General features: G+C 31.8%; 1 protein-coding gene across 3 annotated transcripts in view; it reads left to right on the top strand.

Annotated features, from left to right (window-relative positions):
* Nucleotides 1-23,821, top strand: part of LOC142325119 (facilitated trehalose transporter Tret1-like) — a 93,616-nt gene that overhangs the window by 59,168 nt on the left and 10,627 nt on the right. For all 3 annotated transcript variants that reach the window (XM_075366473.1, XM_075366472.1, XM_075366474.1), the window contains exon 2: nucleotides 22,143-22,278. In XM_075366473.1, coding sequence (XP_075222588.1) covers nucleotides 22,143-22,278 — 136 coding nt within the window. The remainder of the gene's footprint in view (nucleotides 1-22,142; nucleotides 22,279-23,821) is intronic.

Below are 23,821 nucleotides of genomic sequence, written 5' to 3'. Positions count from 1 at the left end.
ATGGGGAACTAGTTCACACCTGGTAGTGCTCGCAAAAATTAAATTTTGGTTTTCTACCATGTCACCCTTCAAGTTACAACATGAAAACCTTGAAAATGTACCCAAAAACCCAGTTCTTTGTCTCTAACTCCGGTTCCTGCAAACCGATACGCTTGAAAATAAATTTCTATTAGGTTTACAATCATCCTACCAAGTTTCATAAAAATCGGTTAAAAATTGCCTCGGTAGAACTAAAAAAATGTACCCAAAAACCCCGTTTTTTGGCTCTAACTCCGGTTCCTGAGAACCGATTCGTTTGAAATTCATTAGGTTTCTATTCCCAACAGGTTTACATCACCCACCAAGTTTCGTCAAAATCGGTTAAGATTTGCGTCTGGTAGAGCGGACGAAAAAATCTTATACATACATATGTATATAAACATTGCAGAATCGTGTTCAGGAGACTTCAAAACGTAAATAAAAATTGGTCCTTCCCAAAATCCAAATTATCTTTTTGAACTTTTTTAGACACTTTTGGTTCAGATCGATTGCAATCAAAAGGGGAGGTGCACAACTAGATGTTACAACAGTCCTAAATCCAAAATTTCAACATCCTGTGGCTAATCGTTTTTGAGTTATGTACATACGTACGTACGTACGTGCAGATGTCTCGCCGAAACTATTCAAAATGGATCCAGGAAAGGTCAAAATGGATATTTACATTGAAATCTGAAAACCGAAATTTTTCACGATCACAATACGTACAAGATAAAAATATATAAAATCGTAATCATTAAAGAGTCGATGAATATGTACTTATTCCTCACTCAGATTACCCTACGAAAGTTACAATCAAGTAACAAAGAACAAATAAAAAGCATTATAAGCAAAGGAAAAATAAACACTCTAAATTTAATAGATATGTCCCTGAAACCTTCATAATATAAACTACTCAATAGAGTAGATGTGTCCAGTAGTACAACTTTCACACTACTAGATTGTTGGTGTAGGTCTACTTTTATAATTTAAATATCGTTTAAAAAATTATACTTTTATTTATTTAGGTTTTTAATTTAATTTGAATTCAGAATGTAAAAAATTAGAAGTAATTATAGATGGAATATCAATAAATAAATTTACGATGAGAAATAAATAGTCCTAAAGAAATCATTTGACATTCAACCAGATTGATACACAAAAAGCTACAAGTGTGAGGTTGTTGACTCCAGAGCATAGAATGTAGCTAATTGAATTTATATGCAAAGCCTTTTGACTGTATACTGCAAATAGAGCATATTATTTGTATAGATTATCGCTTCGCAGTGTAACTATTTCTACAAACTGACTGAAGGCCATTTTTATACTAGTATAATCAGTCTCTGACTTACTTAAGGACTCAGGAAGCCTTATAAACATTAATTTTATTTGTCTACACCTCAACATTAATCATTTTAATTTTATAACCAACTGTTATGACAGATCTCATACCTTGTCCTTCTAGACTAAGTTTATTTTCTGATATCTGTTTAGTTATTTCTAATTTGAGATGAAGATTTAAATCAAATCTCTTAAATTAATGTACCCCTTGTTAAGCGGTTTATCTATTACCTGCCTAAACATAGAAAAAATGCGTTACTGGTAGAAAAAACGACTGATCTTTGAGATGGACAGCTCCGGCACCCAACCTAGGCAGAGTTGTCCCTTATGATGAGCGTTTCCCTCTTTCCCTTATAATATTTGTAAAAGAAATAACTTTATACAGTAGACAAATGCAACCTAAAATATCCGCTTAAACAAAATATAAAATAATGCTTTGAATTACTGTAAATTTACAGAACTGGTACGAGTATAATTAAAATCGACCAATTTATCTAAATTATTCACGTAATGATAACCTTAATAATTTTTCATCTTATCCCTATGAGTTTGAAACATAATATTAAACTAACCTCATAATAATAATAATAAATAATCTTTTTTTTCCACAGCAAAAACGCGTTTGCTTTATTATCACCCGGACACAATATATTTGTTGTAAATAACAAAATGTTAAAAATTGAAAATTAAAAACTAAAACACAGCAATGTAAAAATACATCTTAAAATAAAAAAAAATCCCTTTCGGCACGCCGACAGGTGAAGGTAGATTTCACCGGGGCTAAGTTGGGGATAAAAAAGATTTTTTCCTTAAAGTTAAAAAAAATTCAAATTTGCTCAATACAATGGTTGCATGTGAAAAAAATTTCTCATGTTTAGCATACGACAAGCCCCATCTTCTTACAAATCCAGCAATATATTGGTCACCTTTGCCGTAAGGATTGGTCATATCAAACATTATTGAAGACAAAAGTTTTAGGTAATGTTTACAGGACTAACGACCACTTTAAACCGATTCGTGACTGCCTGTTAAGGGAGGTATGATTTTTTTTGTCTTCGAAACACCATTTTTCCCACCCCTTGGACCAGTGGTTGGTGATATCAAAAAACTTTACTTATATAAGTTTAGGCCCTTATCTAAAGAACAGTAGTAACTTTAAACGAATTCGATATTTTACTTAATAAGAAAGTTATAGTGATATGTTTTTCGAAAAATCCCCATTTCCACCCCCATGGTCAGATTTTGCCCATTAAAAAACTCGATCAGATTTTTGGTCGTAATATTTTATGTATCAATTTGAAAGTGATTGGCGCAAAATTACGGCAGTTATCGTGTCCACAAGAAAGTGAAATATATATCTATATAACTTTAGAACTAACGGTGGTTTTGGGGTCTGGGAGATGTGAAACACGAAGATATGTCGGAATTTTCGGTAGTCGAATCATGGTACTCATTCCAATAGGTAGCTTTCTTATGAAATCTACATAAAACCTGTAGCGTATGCTAAAGTGGAAAAAAAACACAAAAATATATATATCGTAAAACAAAACTTCGTTTCATTAGCCCCTAGAATAGATCGCATGTTAGCCTCTAGTTTAAATCTGCGACGCAATGCCGCATAATAGATACTCGTACAATCCACAAGGATGTGATGCACTGTTAGTTGGCAGTCGCAGAAAGCGCACAGGGTGCATCTGTTTTCGTCATCAGATATCCATGAGTGAGCCTAATGTAGCCCATTCGCAAACGACAAATAATAACCTCCTTTTGACTGTTATTTCTGCAAGATGAACTCCACGGTGATACAGTTTTGTTAATTCGATAAAGTTTATTGTTAATAGTACCATCCCATTCACTTTGCCAATCATCATGAACCACCCGCTTCAGAGAACAGACGAGATAGTTCGAAACAACGCGACTGGTCAAAGGAGGCTTGGATACAAGCCTTTTAAATATAATTATAATTATATTTAAGGCCTTACAAATAGCAAACAGCTAGGTGACGAAAATACTGACGATCCTGGAAAAGCCAAACATGTATGTTCTGTTGCCCACCCACTAAAGCACAACCCACAGAATTAATGATTGGTTAAGTAGGTTGCGCTTTAATTTGAACCACATAGGAGCATATTATTTGGTTCCGTCTAATCCAAAGAAATGGCTCACCACTGGACACCAGCAGACTTAACACATGCGTGCCTCAGCTGGTTCATCATGTAAATACTGTTGAAGATCAACATGTTCTCTCAACCGGGAAAAGCAAGTACACTTCATTTTTTCCGAGGAAAACGTGAATCCAGTAGATTTACACCACGATTCTAAGCGGTTTATTGCATTTTGAAGCAGCCTCTCACCTACGTGCTACGTAAATAAGAAAATCATCTACAAATAAAGAACACAACGGGTTTTCTCACGCAGTTTTTTACACTATTTACGGCTACGGCAAACAAAGTAACACTTAGGACCCTTTCCTGAGGTACTCCGTTTTCCAGTGTGAAACTTTCAGATACCATCGTTTCAACTTGCACTCGGAAGGATCGACTATTGAGGAAACCCTGAAAAATTCGAGGAAATTATCTTGTATACCCCATTCATGAAGTGTGTTAAGGATTCCTCCCCTCCATTCCATGTCATACGCTTTTTTTTAAATCGAAAAGCCATTGGCGAAATAAAAAGACGTTTTGAATAGCAGCTTCCAGGGTAATTACATGATCAGTAGACGATCTACCCTGTCGGAAACCGCATGGCGGATAGCCTGTGGGGAATGATTTATCGTTACCAGGTTTCAGTACGGGGATCAACGGTGCTTCTAACCAAGAATCTGGAAAAACCAGTTAGAGAATATTCTATCAAAGATATAAGAAATATGTCGTAGTGTACTATCTGGAAAGTCTGATAACATGCTGAGCCTGATATTATCATTCTCGGGGGAAGTGTCACGATAATTATTTTTGAGGCATATCTTAGCTCATTCGTTATAAGAAATAGGTATGTTTAATTCATTTTGCGAATATCCAGTCACCAACGGGATATTTTCTATCTGCAACTTATATCTCACGAACTCAGGACAGTACGATGATGTAAGTGAAACTGCCCTGAACGATCTTCCAAATGTGTTCGCCACATTAACTAACGTGGTAACAAGGTCTCCACCACTTTGCAGTCCAATCGGCTGCGGTGAATGTACCAATCCACACATGGTTCGAATCATTCTCCATGCAACTAATGATGGTGTGGTACGAGAAATGGATTCGACGTAATTCAACCAAGATTTTTATTTAGCGCACCGAAACACTAGACGGCAAACAGCCCCGCGTTGCGAAAGGCGCAGAACAATTCAGTCGTCGGTCTTCGATTGAAATCACGGAAAGCCCTATGCCGACTTCTTAATGCACGCCTGCCGTCTTCATCCCACCAAGGAACAGCAGGCTGCCTTGGCTTTCCAGATGTTAAAGGGATGAATTCATTCGCGCTCTCCAGAATTTGGTGGGTAAACTTGGCAAATTGATTAATTTCATTACCGCTCTTGTCATACTGGTCGAAGGAATTCTTGTACCCGATCCAGACCGCTTTCTGAACCACCCATCTAAGTGACTGTGTCTGAGGCAAATCACTATTACCGACTGACATTACAACCGGTCTATGATCGCTTCCAAAGAAGTTTTTGGAAACGTACAAAGTAAGGCGTGGGAGTAGGGTTGCTGAACATAAGGACAGATCGATGCACGAAAACGTAATTGATGAAGATAATACAAATGTGCACGACCCATCGTTCAGTAAGCAGAGATCTAAGTTCTGAGTCAGTCGATCAACTATAGGTCCCAGGATAACACGATATTGAGCTCCAAGAATAGTGATGCGCATTGAAATTGCCAATAATTAGGCAAGGTAATGAAATCTGTGAAAACAAACTGGACAGATCTTCACTGACTGGAAATTTGGAGGAAGGAATAAGTTGCAAATATTCATTTTGAATGGCGCAAATACCTTTACTATGACTGCAGGAATGTTTGTCACCAGCGGAACACGGGTGGCCAATACTATTTCCTTTAGGAAAAGAGCCACCTTTATTCTCGTCTGCCATCAGTCGCTTCTTTCGCAAACGTATCCGCGAAAAGAAACATCATCCTAAGGAACGGAGGTGAGTCTCCTGCAGACACAGTATTAAAGGATTTTCTGCTTTAGAAGGATTTAAATATCTTCATGGCGAGAACGGAGACCGCAAACATTCCATTTAATAACTTTGGTTTCCATAAATACTCTTTTCCTGTTATTAAAAAACTGCGTACGTATTATTTGTCAAATACAATCTGTTTTTTCTTTTTGCTGTTAATACCTTTAAGGAAGTGCTTTGCTCATCAAGCACTTCATCGGCCTCTATATTCTCAAAGATATTTTGAAATTGTGGTGGGGCCTTGGAAGCCTGGGAGGCCGGAGATACAGTACCAGGCGACGATTTTTTGATTGATCCCTTCGTAGGGATCTTGGTAGTTAGCTGCATTGTTGGTGCAGCAGGAATTTTATTTGGTGTAGTATCAACAAGTGGTTTTCAGTAAAAAAAAGTCGGTCTTTCCATAAATAATACTTTTCTTCTTGCTTGTATTCTTTGTTGGCTCTGAAATAACGGTTGTGAGCGACGCGACCTGAGCAAATAATACCTGAAAAAGCTAATATAAAAGCAAATAATACCTGAAAAGGTAATATTACCTGTAGCTGCTGCAAAAGAAACATCTGTTTTTACTAGGTTGCGGAAGTTTAGCGTCTTTTTATACTCTTTTCGTACGGCTGGAAATGATAGCTTCTGCTCGGTACAAATTCTGAGAATTGCCTTCTCCAAGTTGGGCAATCTCGTGAGCGAGCTGAATGTGATCCTCCACATTTAACACATTTTTCTTCCTGCTGGCATTCAGAGTCGTTGTGGCCTTCTTTTGCCCATCGAACACATATTACAGTGTTCGAACAAGAATTTGTAGTGTGGATTTGTACCTTTGGAACTGGAAACATCGCCTAGGGTTAGGAATGAATAGTCGCACTAGAATAGGCATGTAACCTCCTCTTATTTTCTCCGGAAGTACGGGAAGGTTAAACGTTAATTTAAGAGAGGGGTAGGTTCCTCCATTCCGCTCTGGCGTCTCATAATGCGTTTCATCTCAACAATATCTTGGGGACGAAGTTCATCAGTTTCGACAAAAGATTACTCCTCGACTGATATTCAATGATTTTTGACACACCGCTCTTATGTTAATACCACCTAATGTCTCAATCAATATCGTGCCATCCCTCAATTTTCTGAAGTTTTTTTTGAGAGCCACTTAAACCTGTTGTAACTTTATTTGTCAGGAAAGGATCTTTTTTGAAGGGAGCCTACTTCCTGATTGTGTTTAAGAACAACAAATCTTATGTTCTTGTACTGTGGACGGGATATTTTAACGTCACCAGTTAAACTTCTCATCAACAGAATTTTTATCCTCATCAGATAACGCTGAGTAAGGATTTTCACATGACTTCGGATAGTGGTTTTTTTTCAGCTGGACCATCAACCATCATAGGGGTTTCTTGGGAATTACTCATTTTGGTCTCACGAGTACCGGGGAAATAGAAGACCCCCTCTGCAGAGACCACGCGTACAGAAGCTGGAGCTAAATACAACTGGGTTCGCCCAGGTGCCCAGAGAACATCGTTCAAGACTGACTACGTAGAGCCATCCACCCAGCGGCACGATAGTTTCCACCTTGGGTTACGGTTGCGTTTGGTAAGGTGTCGCAACACACCGAGTGTAAGTGTAAGAAGAGATAGTGTAAGATGTTGTGCAGTTCTGTAAAGATATATCTTGTAATTTGTGTAGTGTTCTTGGTGTAGTGTATGTGTATAATGTAAGTGTTCTGCAGCTCTGTGTGTAACGGGAATAAAAGCTGCGGAGGCTAGGGCCGTGGGGGCGCCAATCCCCAAAGTCTTAAAGAATAAGACTCCCCATCGGGGATAAATAATCGAAGATGATCAGCTAGCTGACTTAAACTTGTTTCATTATTGAAATTTGTTTTCAAAAACTGAAAGAAAGTTTCTGATTTGGACATCACATGACTTACGTAAGTACAGACGTCACGCCGAAACTTATCAAAATGGATTCAGGGATGCTCAAAATGGATATTTTCGTTGAAATATGAAAACCGAAATTTTTCGCGATTACAATACTTCCTTTACTTCGTACAAGGAAGTAAAAAAGAAATCTTATTCTACAACGTAAGAATAACACATTGTCTAACGTTCACGTGAGAATTTATGCTCAAGTGAACGCACAATAAACGATAAAATACACCGTACTAGTATTGCCTAATTGCTAATATCAGCAATTTTTTTTTGCTCACCAAATTTGACGTTCTTGACGAGTATAAAAAATACACGATCTTAGATTTAACCCGTTCCAACTATTCGCCTTTTGGAAATCTAAATTCCAAAATTTATTGATAAAAATACTTACCAATACATACCAAATGTGAATGAAAAATACCAATCCAAATTCTAACTAAAATCGTTGTTTTTTAAATGGGGAGTTTTTTTTTCAATTAACTGGGTTTGCATCTCAAAAATTATTATATAAAAAGACGCACAAATATTTTTTTAAAAATCAAGTTATATCAAAAGCTGTTATTTTTTCAATAACTCCAATCTCAGCTGAGATATAATCCCTGACGCCCCTCTATTTCATCAGCCTGTTGAGAACTTGACTTCAAAGTTTAATGTCATTAATCTCCAATACACTGAAATCACCACGGATATCACTGATATCACGTTTGGATATTTTTTGGATTATTGAAATCATGGAAATTTGGAGATTTTTAGAATAGTCAATCTTGAGTGATTAACCAACACAGTTTGAGCGTCTTAACCAAGTTAGAAATTTTAACTCGGGTTTTTTTTATCCTCGACTTTTCACTACACCCTAAGTCTAAAAACTAGAAAAGTAGAAAGGTTATTTTGGCACAATTACAATTTTCTCCATGAAATTACAATTTGGGTCTATCTCCATGTTATTAGTGTGTATTGTGTCATAACTTCCGGGAAAAGGAGAAAAAAGGTATTTTGATAAAATGGGTAAGAAAGCTTCAAGCTTATGTGAATATCATCAAGCAAAAAAAAAATCTTATAGTAATTAAAAGTATCCATCGTTATAATGGCGAAAAATTTGAGTTTGAGAAAATATTTTTCTGAAATAATTATAAAATGAATTACTACGGAGAGTAAAGTACAAAATACTTTAAAGTAAAAAAGAAAATATTTTGAATAGCTGCTAATTAATACTGCAGCTCATAAGATAAAAGTGCTAAAGAGTTAAACCGGCATTTTACTCTACATTGCCAGTATCACTTATTTATTTTCAAACATAGTCTCATCCACGATATAATATGGTTGTTTTTCGTAACTGAACATATTTTCTTACAGTTTTTACTAAAGGAAAATCAACAGGATTTTAATTTAAGAAAATAGTTGTTCGGAACTGAAATAGCAGTTAATAATCGATAAATGAAAAATCGTTTGTGTGAAAATTGTTTAAACAGGGCAAGAATGAGAAAAACATACAGTTTTATTTATTGAGCATTTAGGGTATTTATTGAGCAATTAACACAGCATGTGTCTGTAATTTTTTGCACCACCCACACATTAAAATCCAGTTGTTTAATTAATTAAAAGACTTTCTTAGGTTCTTTTTTCCAGCTTTTTAAGGACATTTCAGTATTGTAATGAAACATAACAGAAAAGAGATAGGAATTGAAGATAAAGTAATACCTCTTCTACAATCTAATTTTCGTAAATTGTAATAATGAGTTATTGTTTAATGACAAACTCATCGGCAATGACATGATGTAACTGTACTTATCCCACGAATCTTGGTCCACATATGTGAAAAAATATAGTTTGGTTATGCATCATATCTTAATTTATTCTTGAGTATTAAAATCTTTTATTTACATCATCTACACTTAATTTTTTTTATCTATTATCTAAACGTATTAAATGATAGCGAAAATCAATAATTTGTTGATCAAAATTTAGCTAACACAGTGCGTAAGTTATTGGAAGCCGGAGTAACATTTATCAATTGTCTGCAATTATATTAATATAAAAATGGCTTGAATTCGATTAAGGATTCCCGTAAAAACTCTCATAGAAATGCAAAGCACTAATTAAAAATATCAGGGGTAAATGTCGAATCAATTCCGATCGTCAGGTACCGTGTGACATACAGGAACCCATTTGATAGACACACCTCGGACTAATGTACAAATATTATATATACACGAAATGCAATTAAAGTTGAACATAATAGCTGTACCTGCGTGGGGGTCTTCCGTTCCATTGACAGATTCCTGGACAAAGGTTAAGGCAACTCTGTAGAGCATTCATCTATTTATTAATTTATTATGCTTAACAGAATGTAGCAATTTATCTATTTATTTGATTCCGTTATATCACTCAACAACGATTATTTATCTACAACGTCATGTAATTTGTCAACTGAAGCTCAATTATTTACATACATATGCAATAGTTCTGTCCAACAAAGAATATTAAACGGCAAGACATATTCTCTGTTAAATTATTACTTAAAAATATATTCAATTAATGAAGAATTAGTCGGAAGATGTGTTACAAACAAGTGTGATAAATATTCTTATATAGTGAGAAAAAAAATTATCCATGAAAAAAAATACTTGAGACTTCTTTTTGTGTGTTGTGATAATTTATTATGAGCTTTTATTACAAAATGATCATTACATGTTTAAATAAACCAAAAAAGTTGTGAAAAATTCAAAATCTATATTTTTAAATTTTGATATAAAAGGTTTTTGAAAAATTTATATATTTAAACTTTGATCTGCTCCCCCATCCCCAATATTGTTTTTTTGGGTCCCTGGGTCATGAAACGTCTAGAAATGCAAGAAACATACCCCATTTTTTTATTGATTACCTTACTTCCCTTTTTGCAGCATAGGTCTAGACAGTGGTCTCCAAAGTGTGGTACTTTAACCCCAGGGGTTAAAGTGCCAAAAAAGTAGTATAAATAATTGGATTTTTGGCTACACACACATTCTCACCCCTTCACTCTCTCTCACTCTCTCTCTCTCTCTCTCTCTCTCTCCCCCCTCTCACTCTCTCTCTCTCTCTCTATCTATCTATTTATCTATCTATCTATCAATCTCCCTCACACACAAACACGCGTTCGCGCGCGCATACACACATACACGTTATATTATATTATATAAGGTAAAATTAATAATTATTTAGGTCTTAGGGGTAAGCGATTACCTCTAACTTAACAGATCTTAACTTAATCAAATCTTAACAGCAAAATTTATGTGTAATAAAATCAGATAATCCACTTCCCAAATTTCAGGCTCGACCATACGTCATATTTAATCGGTTTACGTAAGCTAAGCTGTCTCAAGTGCTGCATTTTTTAAAATAAACAACTTTTATTTAATTCTAAAAAACTATATCAATAAGGAAGTTTTTTCTTTCAAACATATTTGAAGTGAAATTTTAGTTTATAATTTAGCGAAGATTATGCACTTTCTAAAATAAATTAACTTTTTACGGTCAATTGGTTTTACAATCGATTAACAACAAATTAAACTATGCAAAAGCAACTTCTTTTTTCTATTATGCTTGTGAAAAACGTAAAATCAATGTGTATATTATGTAGAGTACGTAATTATTTCTATTATATGTATCTAAAAAAAACTATTTTTTTTTCTTTGAATAATAATTACAAAGAGTTTTTAAATGTGCATAATAAACACAGAATAAAATTAACAAGTTTAACATATTTATTGTAAGTAGCAATTAAAGTGCTCATTATCAGTCAAAATCAAAACAAATTACTTACACATATTAGCATGAAAAAGGTTATCTTTGAATCTTTATCCTTTAAGTTCTGCCAGTACTTAATTATAGAAATAATTTAAATATGCAAATTATTATTGTGTATGGTTGTGGTCACAAAACTATCAAGTAACATAAAGAAAAATAAAAAATAAGTCGAAAATGATGTATGCTAGTTATTTATAAATATACACAATTTAACTGTTAATGTAATTACCATAAAATTCTAAAGTTAAACTCATCAAACAACACAAATCAACCACAATTTATACAAAAACACAATGAACTATTAAGAGAATGATTTGTATTATTACTGTAATTATTATTTAAAATACAAGGAAAATGATCTTAATAAAGCTAGAGCTATTCACAACTACAGTTGTGAATAGCTCGAAAGTATTTTGTAGTTTAAATTTGTAAAGATATATTGATTTGCACATCATAAGAATAAAATATTTAAAAAAATTAACAATAATGATAAGAGTAAATAAGAAGGGAAAACAGATGTATAGGAAAAATATTAAGTATAAACATATTATAGTCATAATCTGGGGCTGAAATAACATTAGAACAAAATTGTTTTATTCAATAATAGTCAAGCATTAGTTAGCAATTAAAGTAAACAATGATTGTTTATAATTAAAATAAATAATTTCATCAAATTATGTATATACATAGTATTTCCCACATCATAACATCACAGCAACTTCACCGCTAGAATAAGAAAATGATTTTTCTACAGAAAATTATAAATAAACATGAGATTTGTTATTATAAAAGCACCATTCAAGAACTACGCAAGCGCTTCTTTTTTTTTTTTTTAATAATTTTAATCCACATCCCTTTTGTTAAGATATTTACTTATCCCCTTTAATTACAAAAGATTCCTACATTAAGTAATTTTTCTAATTGCCTCTATTAATTAAAACTTATTGATTAAATAAGGAGTTACAGATTTAGCATCTTCTAGATCTATCAATTGAAAATTTAGATTTGTTGATAAATTCAAATAATTCAAAACTATTCATTATTATCGATTGCTTATTCAATAATATTTTTTTAAAGTGATGCTGGAAAATAAATTAAGCCACAGTATATATTACGATTCAAAGGTAATAGTAATCAAATGCAATATTTAAAAAAATTTTTGCAGCTTTATTCTGATGAATAGACATATGCGCTTTAAGTTTATTGTTAACCAAATATGTTAAACAGGTACATTTCTAGAATTTTCCTAAAACATTACAATTTTCATGGCCCTAAAATCAAATATTTATGAAATATATACAAATATATTATATTTTAAATTCTATTAATATAACCACCTAGTTCAGAATATGATCAGACATATATCTTACCTAAATTTTATGATTAAAGTATTCTCACAGAAAGATTAATTTCAGTAAAAATAATATGTTATATATACTTGTATAATATATACAATAATTTATATATATATATATATATATATATATTTTTTTTTTGTGAAAATCAAAAAACATTTATTGTTTTCATTTTTCAATTTTTGATTATGGATGTTCACCAAGTAAAGCCATCATCGATTAATTTTATATACAGAGTGTTTCTAAAATGGTGGGCTGGCTATACTTTTTCGGATTCTACTCGTAAAATTAAACAAAAAATATACTTAGGAAAATGGCAATTTCTTCTTCGTTCTTCCCCGTCCACCATTTTGTTATTTTTATATAAAAATTTACATCTCAAGTTCGGATAAACGAATCACATTGGTATTTGGTAAGCACCTTGGTAATAAAGTTTTAAAATTATCAAAAAATCAGGACTTAAACACCGTCGCAAATTACAAAATGTCGGCCGTTTATTTTTCAATCCGTTATATCTCCATAAATATTAGTTTTATAAAAATTTATGTTTGCTAAAATAAGCCTTTTATTTTAAACAAAACTACATTTTATTTTTTAAAATCGGTTAAAAAATAGTCGAGTTATGGTAGAAAATTTATGTTGTAATTTTGAGTCTGTTTTCATGTCCTTCAATACGTTCAATTCGATTATTTTCTTGAAATTTTATGAGAAAAACTTAATTATTAATCAAAATTGAAAACTTTCTTTTATTGAAATCAGTTAAAAATACATTAACATAATGAGGAAGCTGGAACTATAGACGTTCCTCCGATAATTATCGCTACCTACTAACATTTAGATCAGTGGCCAACAGTAACATGCCTGGTCCTCAAATCATTTAATTACATATGCCTACATTTAATATTTCTTACAATTTTGACCAACCAATCTTTAAATTTCTTTTAACTATGCTTATCACTTGGCAAAGATTCTTGATATCTTTTGGTTAAATGTCTTATATTCAGAAAATTTTGTAGCCACTTTAAATACAATGAATCATTGACAACGACAGCAAATAATAGTTAAGATAAATAACAAATCCTTAATAATAGCTTAATATAAATTTAAATTCAATTTCTGGTAGTCTTTAAAAATCAAGAGATTATAACGTTGATCTATTTTTGAATTTAAAAGAAATCTCTACACTCAATTAATACAATCAAAATCAGTTTGTATTCCAGAATCAAAATTGTATTTAATATTTTAGTGAAAGTGCACCCACAGAATGGGTGAATATTTTTTTTTCATCTTTTATGACAGCATAAGATCACTTTAGTCATCCCATTATTGAAGTTTCTTCAAAGGGACTGTTCGGGCCTTGTGGTCCTCCCAGTTCTTTTTCATACCTTCTAATTTCTGTGCCTTTTCTGGTGTTGAAAATGTTCATGTTGTGAATATCTTTCTTGTAAGTGTGAAACGAGTGTTTTTGTCCTTGATTTTTTTTGTTTAATTTTATCTTATCTGTGGTGTCTTCTGGTGGAAAACCAATTTCCTTCACATCCTCTCTTATTTGTATGATTCATCTACATCCTGTCTTGGTGATTTTTCAAGTTGAGATTGTATTATACCACGTGTTCAGAAGACTTGAATCTTGCACCCTCAAGAATTCTAGGATTCTTCCAACACGGAAGAAATCATCATACACACAGTATCATCATAGTTGTTAGGGTCTGGTTTACCCACTCTTTTGTGTAACAGGTGAATGAGAGCTGTTGTCTAGTATTCTGGTAGTTCTTTGATCTTGATGTTGACAAGCTGTTGATGAAGGGCGATTTTTGCTAGTCTTCCTGCATATGTCCATATCACTTCAAAGGTCTGATCTTCTCCTGCTGCTTTGTAATTCTTCATCTCACCCAGTGCTTGGTAGCATAATTCAACTTATTCAATTGATTTCAGTGAGTCTTCATGTTTTTTTTTTTTTTTTTATTTTACTTAAGATTAGATGGTTTCTTTTCTTTGTTTTACTAGATTTTGGAAGGATGTTTTTCATTTTTGGGATTGGTATAATAGCCATGCTTGATGTCTCTTCTCCACTGTTTTGTAGCATTCGCTGTTCCACCATTGATGCATTTTACAGGGTTTTATTGGGGGCCAATTTTTTTGCGATTTGTTCATCTGTGATTGTTATTTATTGATTTTCTGTGATTGTTTTTTTGATTGCTTTTTGGTAATTTTCATTCTTGATTAGTTGGATAGGGTCTACTTTTTTTTAGTGTTAGGAGCTTGGTTTTGTTGCTTCCTTTGGGAAGTGAATTTAATTTTAATTTTTTACTATTAGGGTCAAGCCTTTGTCTACTCCTCAAAGGACTTTTACATTGTAGATTTCTTTGTGGTCGTGTTTGTGATGAAGACATGACCTAGTTGCCATTTTCCTTTAGTATAGTTGCGGTGTTTCCAGATTTTGAGGTTTCCTCTTGAAATGTGTGGATTTCGAGATTAGGTTGTGGTTTCTACAGAGATCAATGAGTCTCTGTCCATTTTCATTTGTTCTCTTTTGGGCAGCCATTTTCCAATGATGTCACAGTATCTTCTTTCTCTGCCTAGTTGAACATTGAAGTCTCTGATTAGTTGTTTAACATGATTTTTGGGGATTTTATTTATGGTCTGGTCAAGCTCAGAACTTTTCTGTTTCTTTACGGTCTTTTGGAGATTTATTTTTATTATTAGTGGGAGCATAGGTGTTTATTATGGTATAGAAGTTTTAAATGCTTCTAGGATGAGTGCTGAGATTCTTGAAGATTGTTTTTTAAATTCTTGTACAGAGTTTATTTTTTTAAGGCTGACCATAATGCCTGTTCCAAACTGTGAAACACTTTTTAGAGCCCATATCCTTGAGATTCCATGGTGTCCTGGTTGGTGTTCCTGATTTCCTGCAGTCCCATGATGAGAATTTTGTGTTGGTCCATTAGGTCGGTTATTATTTTAAGTTTATCTATCAATCCGGATGAATGAGTTTCCATTGTGTATACAAATGTAGGTGACCTGCTTTGATTTGATTTTGGATTTTTTATTGTTTTTTTTTATATGTGCGATGTTAGGACAGTATTCCAATGCTTTCGACCTCATGTTAGCTTCTAGGTGGCAGTCCATCATATCTGATTGCTGCATTCTCTGAACTCTGGTGCTGCTTGGTTCAGCCAGTGTAGTATTCCTTAAAAGACCTTTCATGGTTGACTGCCAAGGAGTCACCTGTGGTAGGACTAGGTCCCAAGTTACAACTCTAGATCTGATAGGGAGGTATGACTTGACGAAAAATGAGATTGTGAATTTTGTTTAGATTCAGTTCATTGGACAAATTTTTCCTATTTGTTCCAGTTATACCCAGGTACACCTCCTGGCGAGTTAATCTGACTTTTGTTAAGTTGTTATTTTGGATAAAAGTTAAATAATCCGATTCTAAACATTACACCTGAATATTCATATTCAATGGAGGCTCATAGCTAAAATTAGTGAGAGTGTTGCTACAGAAAATTTTTTTCTGGGCCTTTTCAAGACCATGGTTTTCTGTAAAATAAAAGAACTGAAAAAAAATGAATCAAAAAGAATAGCTGAAAGCAGGATAACAATCTAATTCTACACTTTATTTCGTTCAAGAATACGGTACACGGTTTTTAAGCTCATTGTGCTTAAAAACCTTATTTGATTTAACCAAATAAATAATGAAATGTCAATAGAGATAATATTTTGATAAATTAAAAAATCTTATTTTACCAAATTTTTACTTCATTTTTCATTACAAAATAGATTTCTTACATTTGTTAAAACTAGCAGGAATCTATCTATCTATGACTAGTAGTCACATATTATCATCATATAAAGCTTTTTTTAGTTCACGATGAAGATTCTATGAGCACATGGTTTCAAAGCATCTATGAGGACATTGTAAATACAATCACACAAAAAATTTATAAGATCAAATAGAAACAAACATTTTTCCTTTAAAGTTAATTTAAATGTTGTGTCCTTAATTATTTTTATAATTGACATTTTTTACATGATTTTTAGCACATAAATTGTGAAAGAATTCCTTCACTAAACAGAGGCAGGCCTCATTAAAAATTTTAACCATTACTACTGCAAAATTTATGGATTTCATTTCAGTGAACTTCTGAAGGAATTTTTCATTAGTTCCTGTGAACCCTAAATAAAAAATCATTCAGACAAAACCTGTTTCTTTAATTAATGGTATAGGTTTAACCTTTAGTCATGAATCTGGTTGACTGTTAGTTGTTAATCAAAGCATGTTAGAGATAATTCAGTGAATTTTTATCTAAATAATTCATCAATTATTACAAAGAATACAACTTAGCTAACAGAACTGGCATAAGTCAGGCACATAATTCATGGATTTAGTACACTTTTCAATACTACCTAGATTTTATATCACAGCCACATAAAAGCTAATGGAGGCTCAATCCAACTTTCCATCTGATAACTACATATATATTATAATAAAACATTCATGCAGTGTTCTTTGAAGTAAATATGATTGATTAAAATAATACTATTTTACGTTTATCTCAAAATATAAACAAATTTTAATATGGCGTGATCAGAAATTTAGTTCCATTATCTGAAATCTACATTCCACTTTTTAAAAGTTTGCACAAACAGCACTAGGAAAGTATTCCAATAAGACAGAATAGATCATCACAGGCAGAAAGTTAGTGCACCTTTAGATAGTTCCCAATCTGCACTATAGCTGCTCTAGTTACTGTCTCAGCATCATTTGCTTTTTAGCAGTTTTAGAGAAAAGAGTTAGTGATGTTGTCAAAAACTAAATACTAGGCAATTTTGCACATGGAAGTGTTTGTCATTAGAGGAAATGACTGCTGTGCTTGGGCAGTATTGTTCCCTTTGTACAACAATATTTAGGTGGTACTGAGAGCTTGAAAGAGGAAATTTTGGCCTTGAAGACACTTCAAGGTCAGTTTGACTATCTTCATCAGTAACTGAAGGAAACATTGCTGCAGTACAAAAAATCCTTGAGACAGACAGGAGTGTGACCTACCACCAAATAGAGATGTCCTTGGGCATTAATTCACCAGCAGTTCATGAAATTCTGCAACATCACCTTGAAATTAAAATACTTTGTATCCTTTGGGTGCTGGATAACTTGACCAACCATCAGATGGTACGTCATGTTTCATGGTGCATGAAATACTGAAAAAGTTTGAAAATGGAAAATCTCCCTACGTGAACAGAATTGCGACAGGTGATGAAACCTGACAGTACTACTATGATGTCCTGACAAAGATCAGAACAAAGTGTGAGTGTTCGAAGATGAGGAGACTCCTGAGTGAATTGTGTTGGAAACTCACATGACAGTTACAGGGAAGTGGTATACCGAAGAATGCCTGCCTGAAGTTGTTGAACTTGAACCTGCTCCCAAACTCAAGGATAGATACATGGTTTCTTCACTACGATAACACTCCAAAGTTGGCTACGAGTAATTGGCTAGCGCTGTAATAAAATTGTTAGAGCACCCTCTCTCTCTCTCTACAGTTCTGACTTCATGTGACTTCGCACTATTTCCCAGGTGAAGAACAGACTGAAAGGGAGGAATTTTATGAGCAATGATGACCTCTTAAGGACTTGGGACAATGAGTGTGCCCAGATGTCTATCAAAACATGGTAGGGTTTCTTTGAAGACTGTTTTCGAAGGATGGAGAAGTGTATATGTGGTGGAAATTATCTTCAAAATTATTAAAAATAAAGTAGTTCACTACATATTTGCTACTTTAAATTAATTTTCATGATTACAGTCTTCAAATAGCATTAAAAAATCTTTACCAACAATTAATGTTTCAAATGGTTCAAATACACCACCTAAGTTGTAGTTGCCCTACTGCTTGTGTAAACTAAACTGTGTAAAAAACAAGCCTACTTTCTGTGTGCCTGAACTGACAGTTTATATGTTTAATGTAAAATCCTTATATTTTCTTTCCTTCCCTTCTTCTTCTCATAGGTTTTTTATACTTTCTAATAACTTTGAGATTTGTCAAGATAATGAAAAACAACTAATTTTAAGCAAACTGAAAACAGATTTATTGGGTTTTGTGTTACTTTCTGTAGTTAATTTCAGTGATTAATAAATTAATTAAAAAGTTATGTATTACTTAAGTAATACTTAATTAAATATTTAATTAAGTAAGTATTTTGTTAACTAAATACTATTTAAATAAGTAGAGTGATTTAAAAAAATAATTAATAATTCCATTTTTTTAAATAAATTCAAATTTTTAACAATTTTTTTTATACATAATACAATTTTGTAATATTTGAAGGAAAAAATAAAATTGTTAGAAAAGGCAAGTAAGAGAGTTGAGAGGGAATAGCACCTGGCTAGAATGTAGGCGTACACTACATTATATAGTATGAGGATTAAATCATCTGTTAATAAGTAAGACAACAAAAGTACAATGAATTTAAACTTTTGTAATGAGATATTATGTGTAATCTACAATTATTTAAACTACATACAGTCACTTTTAATCTATCTATGAATGTAAATTATGACCACTACATCTTTATATGATACTGTTATACTATCACTCAACCATATTAGGTTTGACTACAGAGTCACGTAATTTATCAATTGTAGCTTAATTCTTTACATAAATTTGCAACAGTTATCCCACGCAAAATATTATATAACAGGATGTTATTAGTTCCATCAGAATATTATTTTAATTTTTATAGACTGAATCCAAAAACAAAAAATATAGACAATATACAGTCATCACAAACTATATTGAGGCTTAAGGCATGAATTAAATAAAGACAAAAACGCTTGTTTTGTCTTTATTGTTTATTGCTATACTGTTTTAACAAATTCTTCATTACAGATAGTTTTGCTACATAATCAATAAATTACAACAGGCACCCTTTATCGCTCAGCAAATCTCCAATCGATATTCAATTTCTGCCAATACACAATGTAAAAATCTTATGTTATAGTTGTTAATTGGTTTCCTAATTCTTTCCTTTAGTGATTCAGGGCATGTAATTTTTACAAGTAAATAATGTTTTTAATGTATCCCTCTTAAAAAAAATATCATAAGGAGTAAGGCCCATATTTCTTGGAGCCAGGATATGGCCTATCCAACTTATGCATCTATAAGCAAATGTTTTAATTCAAAGCCTGGCTAACAAATGCATTACAATGTGGGGGGGGGGGTTCCATCTTGTTGGAAATAAAGTCTATGTACATTTTGAGTTCATCTAGTTGAGAAAAGCATAATTTCTCAATATGTGTTCAATAAATTAAAGTAATATTTTGTGAGTGTCTTTAATATCTCTCAGAAATAATAGATTAAATATATTTTGAAAAGGGTAGTTTTTGTAATACTGTGGAGAATTTTGAAATAAAGTGAAAAAATTTGTTGAATGTGACAGAAAAGTCAGTACATATAAAATGTTTCACTAATTAGAGTACTTATTTGCTATGAATAGTAAATAAATCTAATTACACTTCTACGAAAAACAGTTTAAATTGAACAATTTTTGTCAAAGATAGAATGAAAGTAAAATGGGTTACTCAATCTGTGCTCTGAATGAATTCACTAATTTAACCTAAAGTTCTTTAATGAAAAAAATAGTTACATTAGGTAAGGTTAATTTTGGTTTACTGCTTTCAAATAAAGTGAAATCAAACTTTTTTAATATAAAATAATCAATATTCTTTTGTGTTATATTTATCACTAAATATTAAATGTCTCTGGCATTCACTTACTACGATGAATACTTTTAAAATAAATACTGTCAAATTCATTAAGTGGTCTAGTTTATAAATACACAATATATTAAAATTTTACCTGTTTATTACACACAATAACCAATTACAATTTAAACTCCCAAAAAATATCTTACAGAAAAAGAAGCGTTTAAAAACGAAAGGATTCATCGCAATTACGTATAAAATTAAGAGACGAGTTATTTTCTTTGGTACTGAATAAAACATAAAATGAAAAAAAAATTGTTTTACTAATAATTTCCTAAAGGAAATAAACATCTAATAATAATAATAATTATTAGTAATAATAGTAGTAATAATAATATTATTATTATTATAAACACTATTCTCATTCTATCATAGCACATAACTGGAAAGAACATCATACACTGAACAACATAAAAAGGTTGAAGATTGTATTAATGATTGATTACTTGCCCCAAAATGCAATTGCTGAATTAATAACTTCATTCGAAGAAATCAAAACTCCAATGGGAGGGCATGGGCAATAACAGCGAATGTGAACTAGAATTATAATTGAATTACCAACTTAAAGAGTTAAAGAATTTTTTCTAGTGTGGCGAATGTACGTTTTTATTATTGGTGCAATTAATAATAATTTGTGTATCACTATAATTTAATAGCACCAAATTATTTAAAAATTCAGAATAAGAATCATTTCATCATACTACCCAATAAAAAATTAATTAAATGACTTCTAACTTCTATATATAATTTTTTTTTTAATATTATTGTCATCAAAATGCAGTATTTTCAGGATAAAAGTAATAAGAGTATAAAATGTATTCATATATGCTGACTAACAATTTTTGTCATTACTCAAAATAGTTTAAGCTATTTATTACACTCTCTATTCAGGAATAGGTTGTTTAACATAATGATTATTTTTTAACAATAAATATATTTAGATTGTCTTTACAATAAATTCTTCGCATTACATTCCACAAATTTATAAAATTCTGAAAACATCTTTATCAAACTTCCAACTTTTGATCTTTCAAAATTTAAAATGATAAATAATAAAAAAATTAAACAACTGATCAGTAGTTATTGTAAGGCTATAATTAATTATGCTGGTATAAAACAATTTACTTAATTAATCAAGAGGTGTAAAAGATTTATAGTAATTTACAACTGAAAAATTATTTTAAATTAAACATAGCTCAAGAAGATGCAGCACAGTTTAACAATGGATCATCACTCAGTTATAATCTGAACCGTAAATTACAATGGCCTCTCTTTTAAGGGATCACCAATCAGAGATTACAAAAACAGAACTTCTTAACAACAAATACTCCTGAATTTATAATTTTAATCATTTTAAATGGTAGGAAGCATTAAAATAACTTTACCAGGAATTTGGATTTGTATACCATTGCCATATAATACTATTAACGATCTTAATTTTCTCTTTTATATCTAGATGTTTCAAGTTCATAACCAATTTTAGGGTGGTAAATTAGTAAAGGAATTTATTCCTCTTACAACTTTCAACTCTTTACACAGTTAAAAAATGTTAAAGACAGATGTGGGAGCTACAGATAGTTAAGATTAATGGTGCACCCTCCAAGTTCTTTACTAATAGAAATAAACAACATAATTTATTACACTACCTTCAGAAAATTTTCAGAATTTTAATTCATTGTTTATATCAATTTTTTTTTTTTTTTTTTTTTTTTTTTTTTTTTTTTTTTTTTTTTTTTTTAATAAAAGCTACACCTGCAACAAAACTGTAATTGATACAATTATTTATTTTTTTTACACAGGTTGTATTAACAATGGCTGCATCACTAGGTTATTTAACAATAGGACTAATCAGAGGATGGTCTTCAACAGCAATGCCATCCATGGAGAAACTTGATTCATATCTGATACCTAATGATGATGCAGAATCTTGGATCTGTAGGTAACCTTTATTAATTAATAAAACTAAAATTAACATGTTTTCTTTTCTCATGAATCTTAAATCCCCTAGTTCATAGTCCTTTCCATTATATTTGCTTGTAGCAATTTTAATATACTTGGCAGTAACATAACGGATATATTTTGGCATATATTACATTACAATCAATTTTTATCTCTGGATGAATTTAATGTTTTAATTGTATACAAGTTAGTCGCTACGAGAATGTAATTAATTATATTTTTCATTATACAATAACTTTTCAAAACAATCTTTTGCAATTTTAAACAGGTGTTTTTAGTCACATTAAGGTAGCATATAGCATCATGTAATTCATTAGGAACTTATCCAGCTGCACCCACCACTGGTAAAATAGATTATTTTCTTGATGCCAAATTTCTTTACTTCATTAGTCAAACGTCATCTTTTGAAAGTGATTTCAGCAATTTTTACCAAGGCTATAACCATTAGGTGTTTGATCCTAGATACACTGTCTATAACAAAATTTTGTTTGAAATTTTTCTATTGCAGTATAGTTTATAAAACTACTTATTCTCATTTACAGGCAGTCTCTTGATTAATTTGCTTAAAAACAGGAATAAATTTCTTTACATACATTTTCTTGTGGACAGTAAGTACAAGCCACCTGCATGAAGCATCAAAGTCAGTAATATTGAATGAAGGGTGAATACTTTCCATGAAACCAATTTCCAAACCATCTCTCCTTTTTAGCCAAATCTGAGTTTAGTTATGGCTCCATATCTAACTCCTTTCACTTCAAATTAAAGAGCAATAGTTCTTTCTGCCTCATAGAGAGCTGTGATGCTCATCCATTATTAGATCAACTTGGCAATGGTGTAAGTTGACACTGCTTATTACAATCCTGCCTCCTTTCATTTGTAAAAAAATAAATCTCGTACTACAATTATTTTGATTGCGTTTGATGTTTAAAGAATTTTTGAAACAATTCTTTTATGCATGTTTGATACATTCATTAACTATTATTAGTTTATAAACAAATTACTTAAAAATCTTAAAGCTACAGAGAGGATCAGAGTGGAATAAATACTGATACCTTTTGTAATTAATTCCTCAGGATTTCATCTCAATCATCTTGATTCATTCTTCAACATTTCTTTACACAGTCTTTTGATATGCCTTGTTCTATATTTGGATTTGTGGACATCATGCATCTCATCTCTCTCTCTCTCCATAGCCCTAATTTTATTTTATTTTTTGATTAGCACACAATCAGAATGCTCTTCCTAATATCTGTATGCACTATATAAACCCAAACTTCATCTAAATTGATTTTAAGAATTCTTCTATTCACTTCAGATTCTTTGGTTCTTCTTCAGATATATACAAAAGGCCACTAGTGTAATGCTCAGTATATGTTGTGAAAATAGATAACTGTGAAATAGTAGCTTGTCTTATTGATTCATTAACTGCATCTTTGCAATGCTTTAATCATATTTCAGCAAGATTGTTTTAGGATTTTATTTTTTATGAGTTATTTTTAACAAAATGACATTTTACTAA

Source organism: Lycorma delicatula, chromosome 5, assembly GCF_047948215.1.
Source record: "Lycorma delicatula isolate Av1 chromosome 5, ASM4794821v1, whole genome shotgun sequence".
Taxonomy (NCBI): domain Eukaryota; kingdom Metazoa; phylum Arthropoda; class Insecta; order Hemiptera; family Fulgoridae; genus Lycorma; species Lycorma delicatula.
Note: the sequence above shows the minus strand (reverse complement) of the source record. Positions and strands in the feature narration are given on the sequence as shown.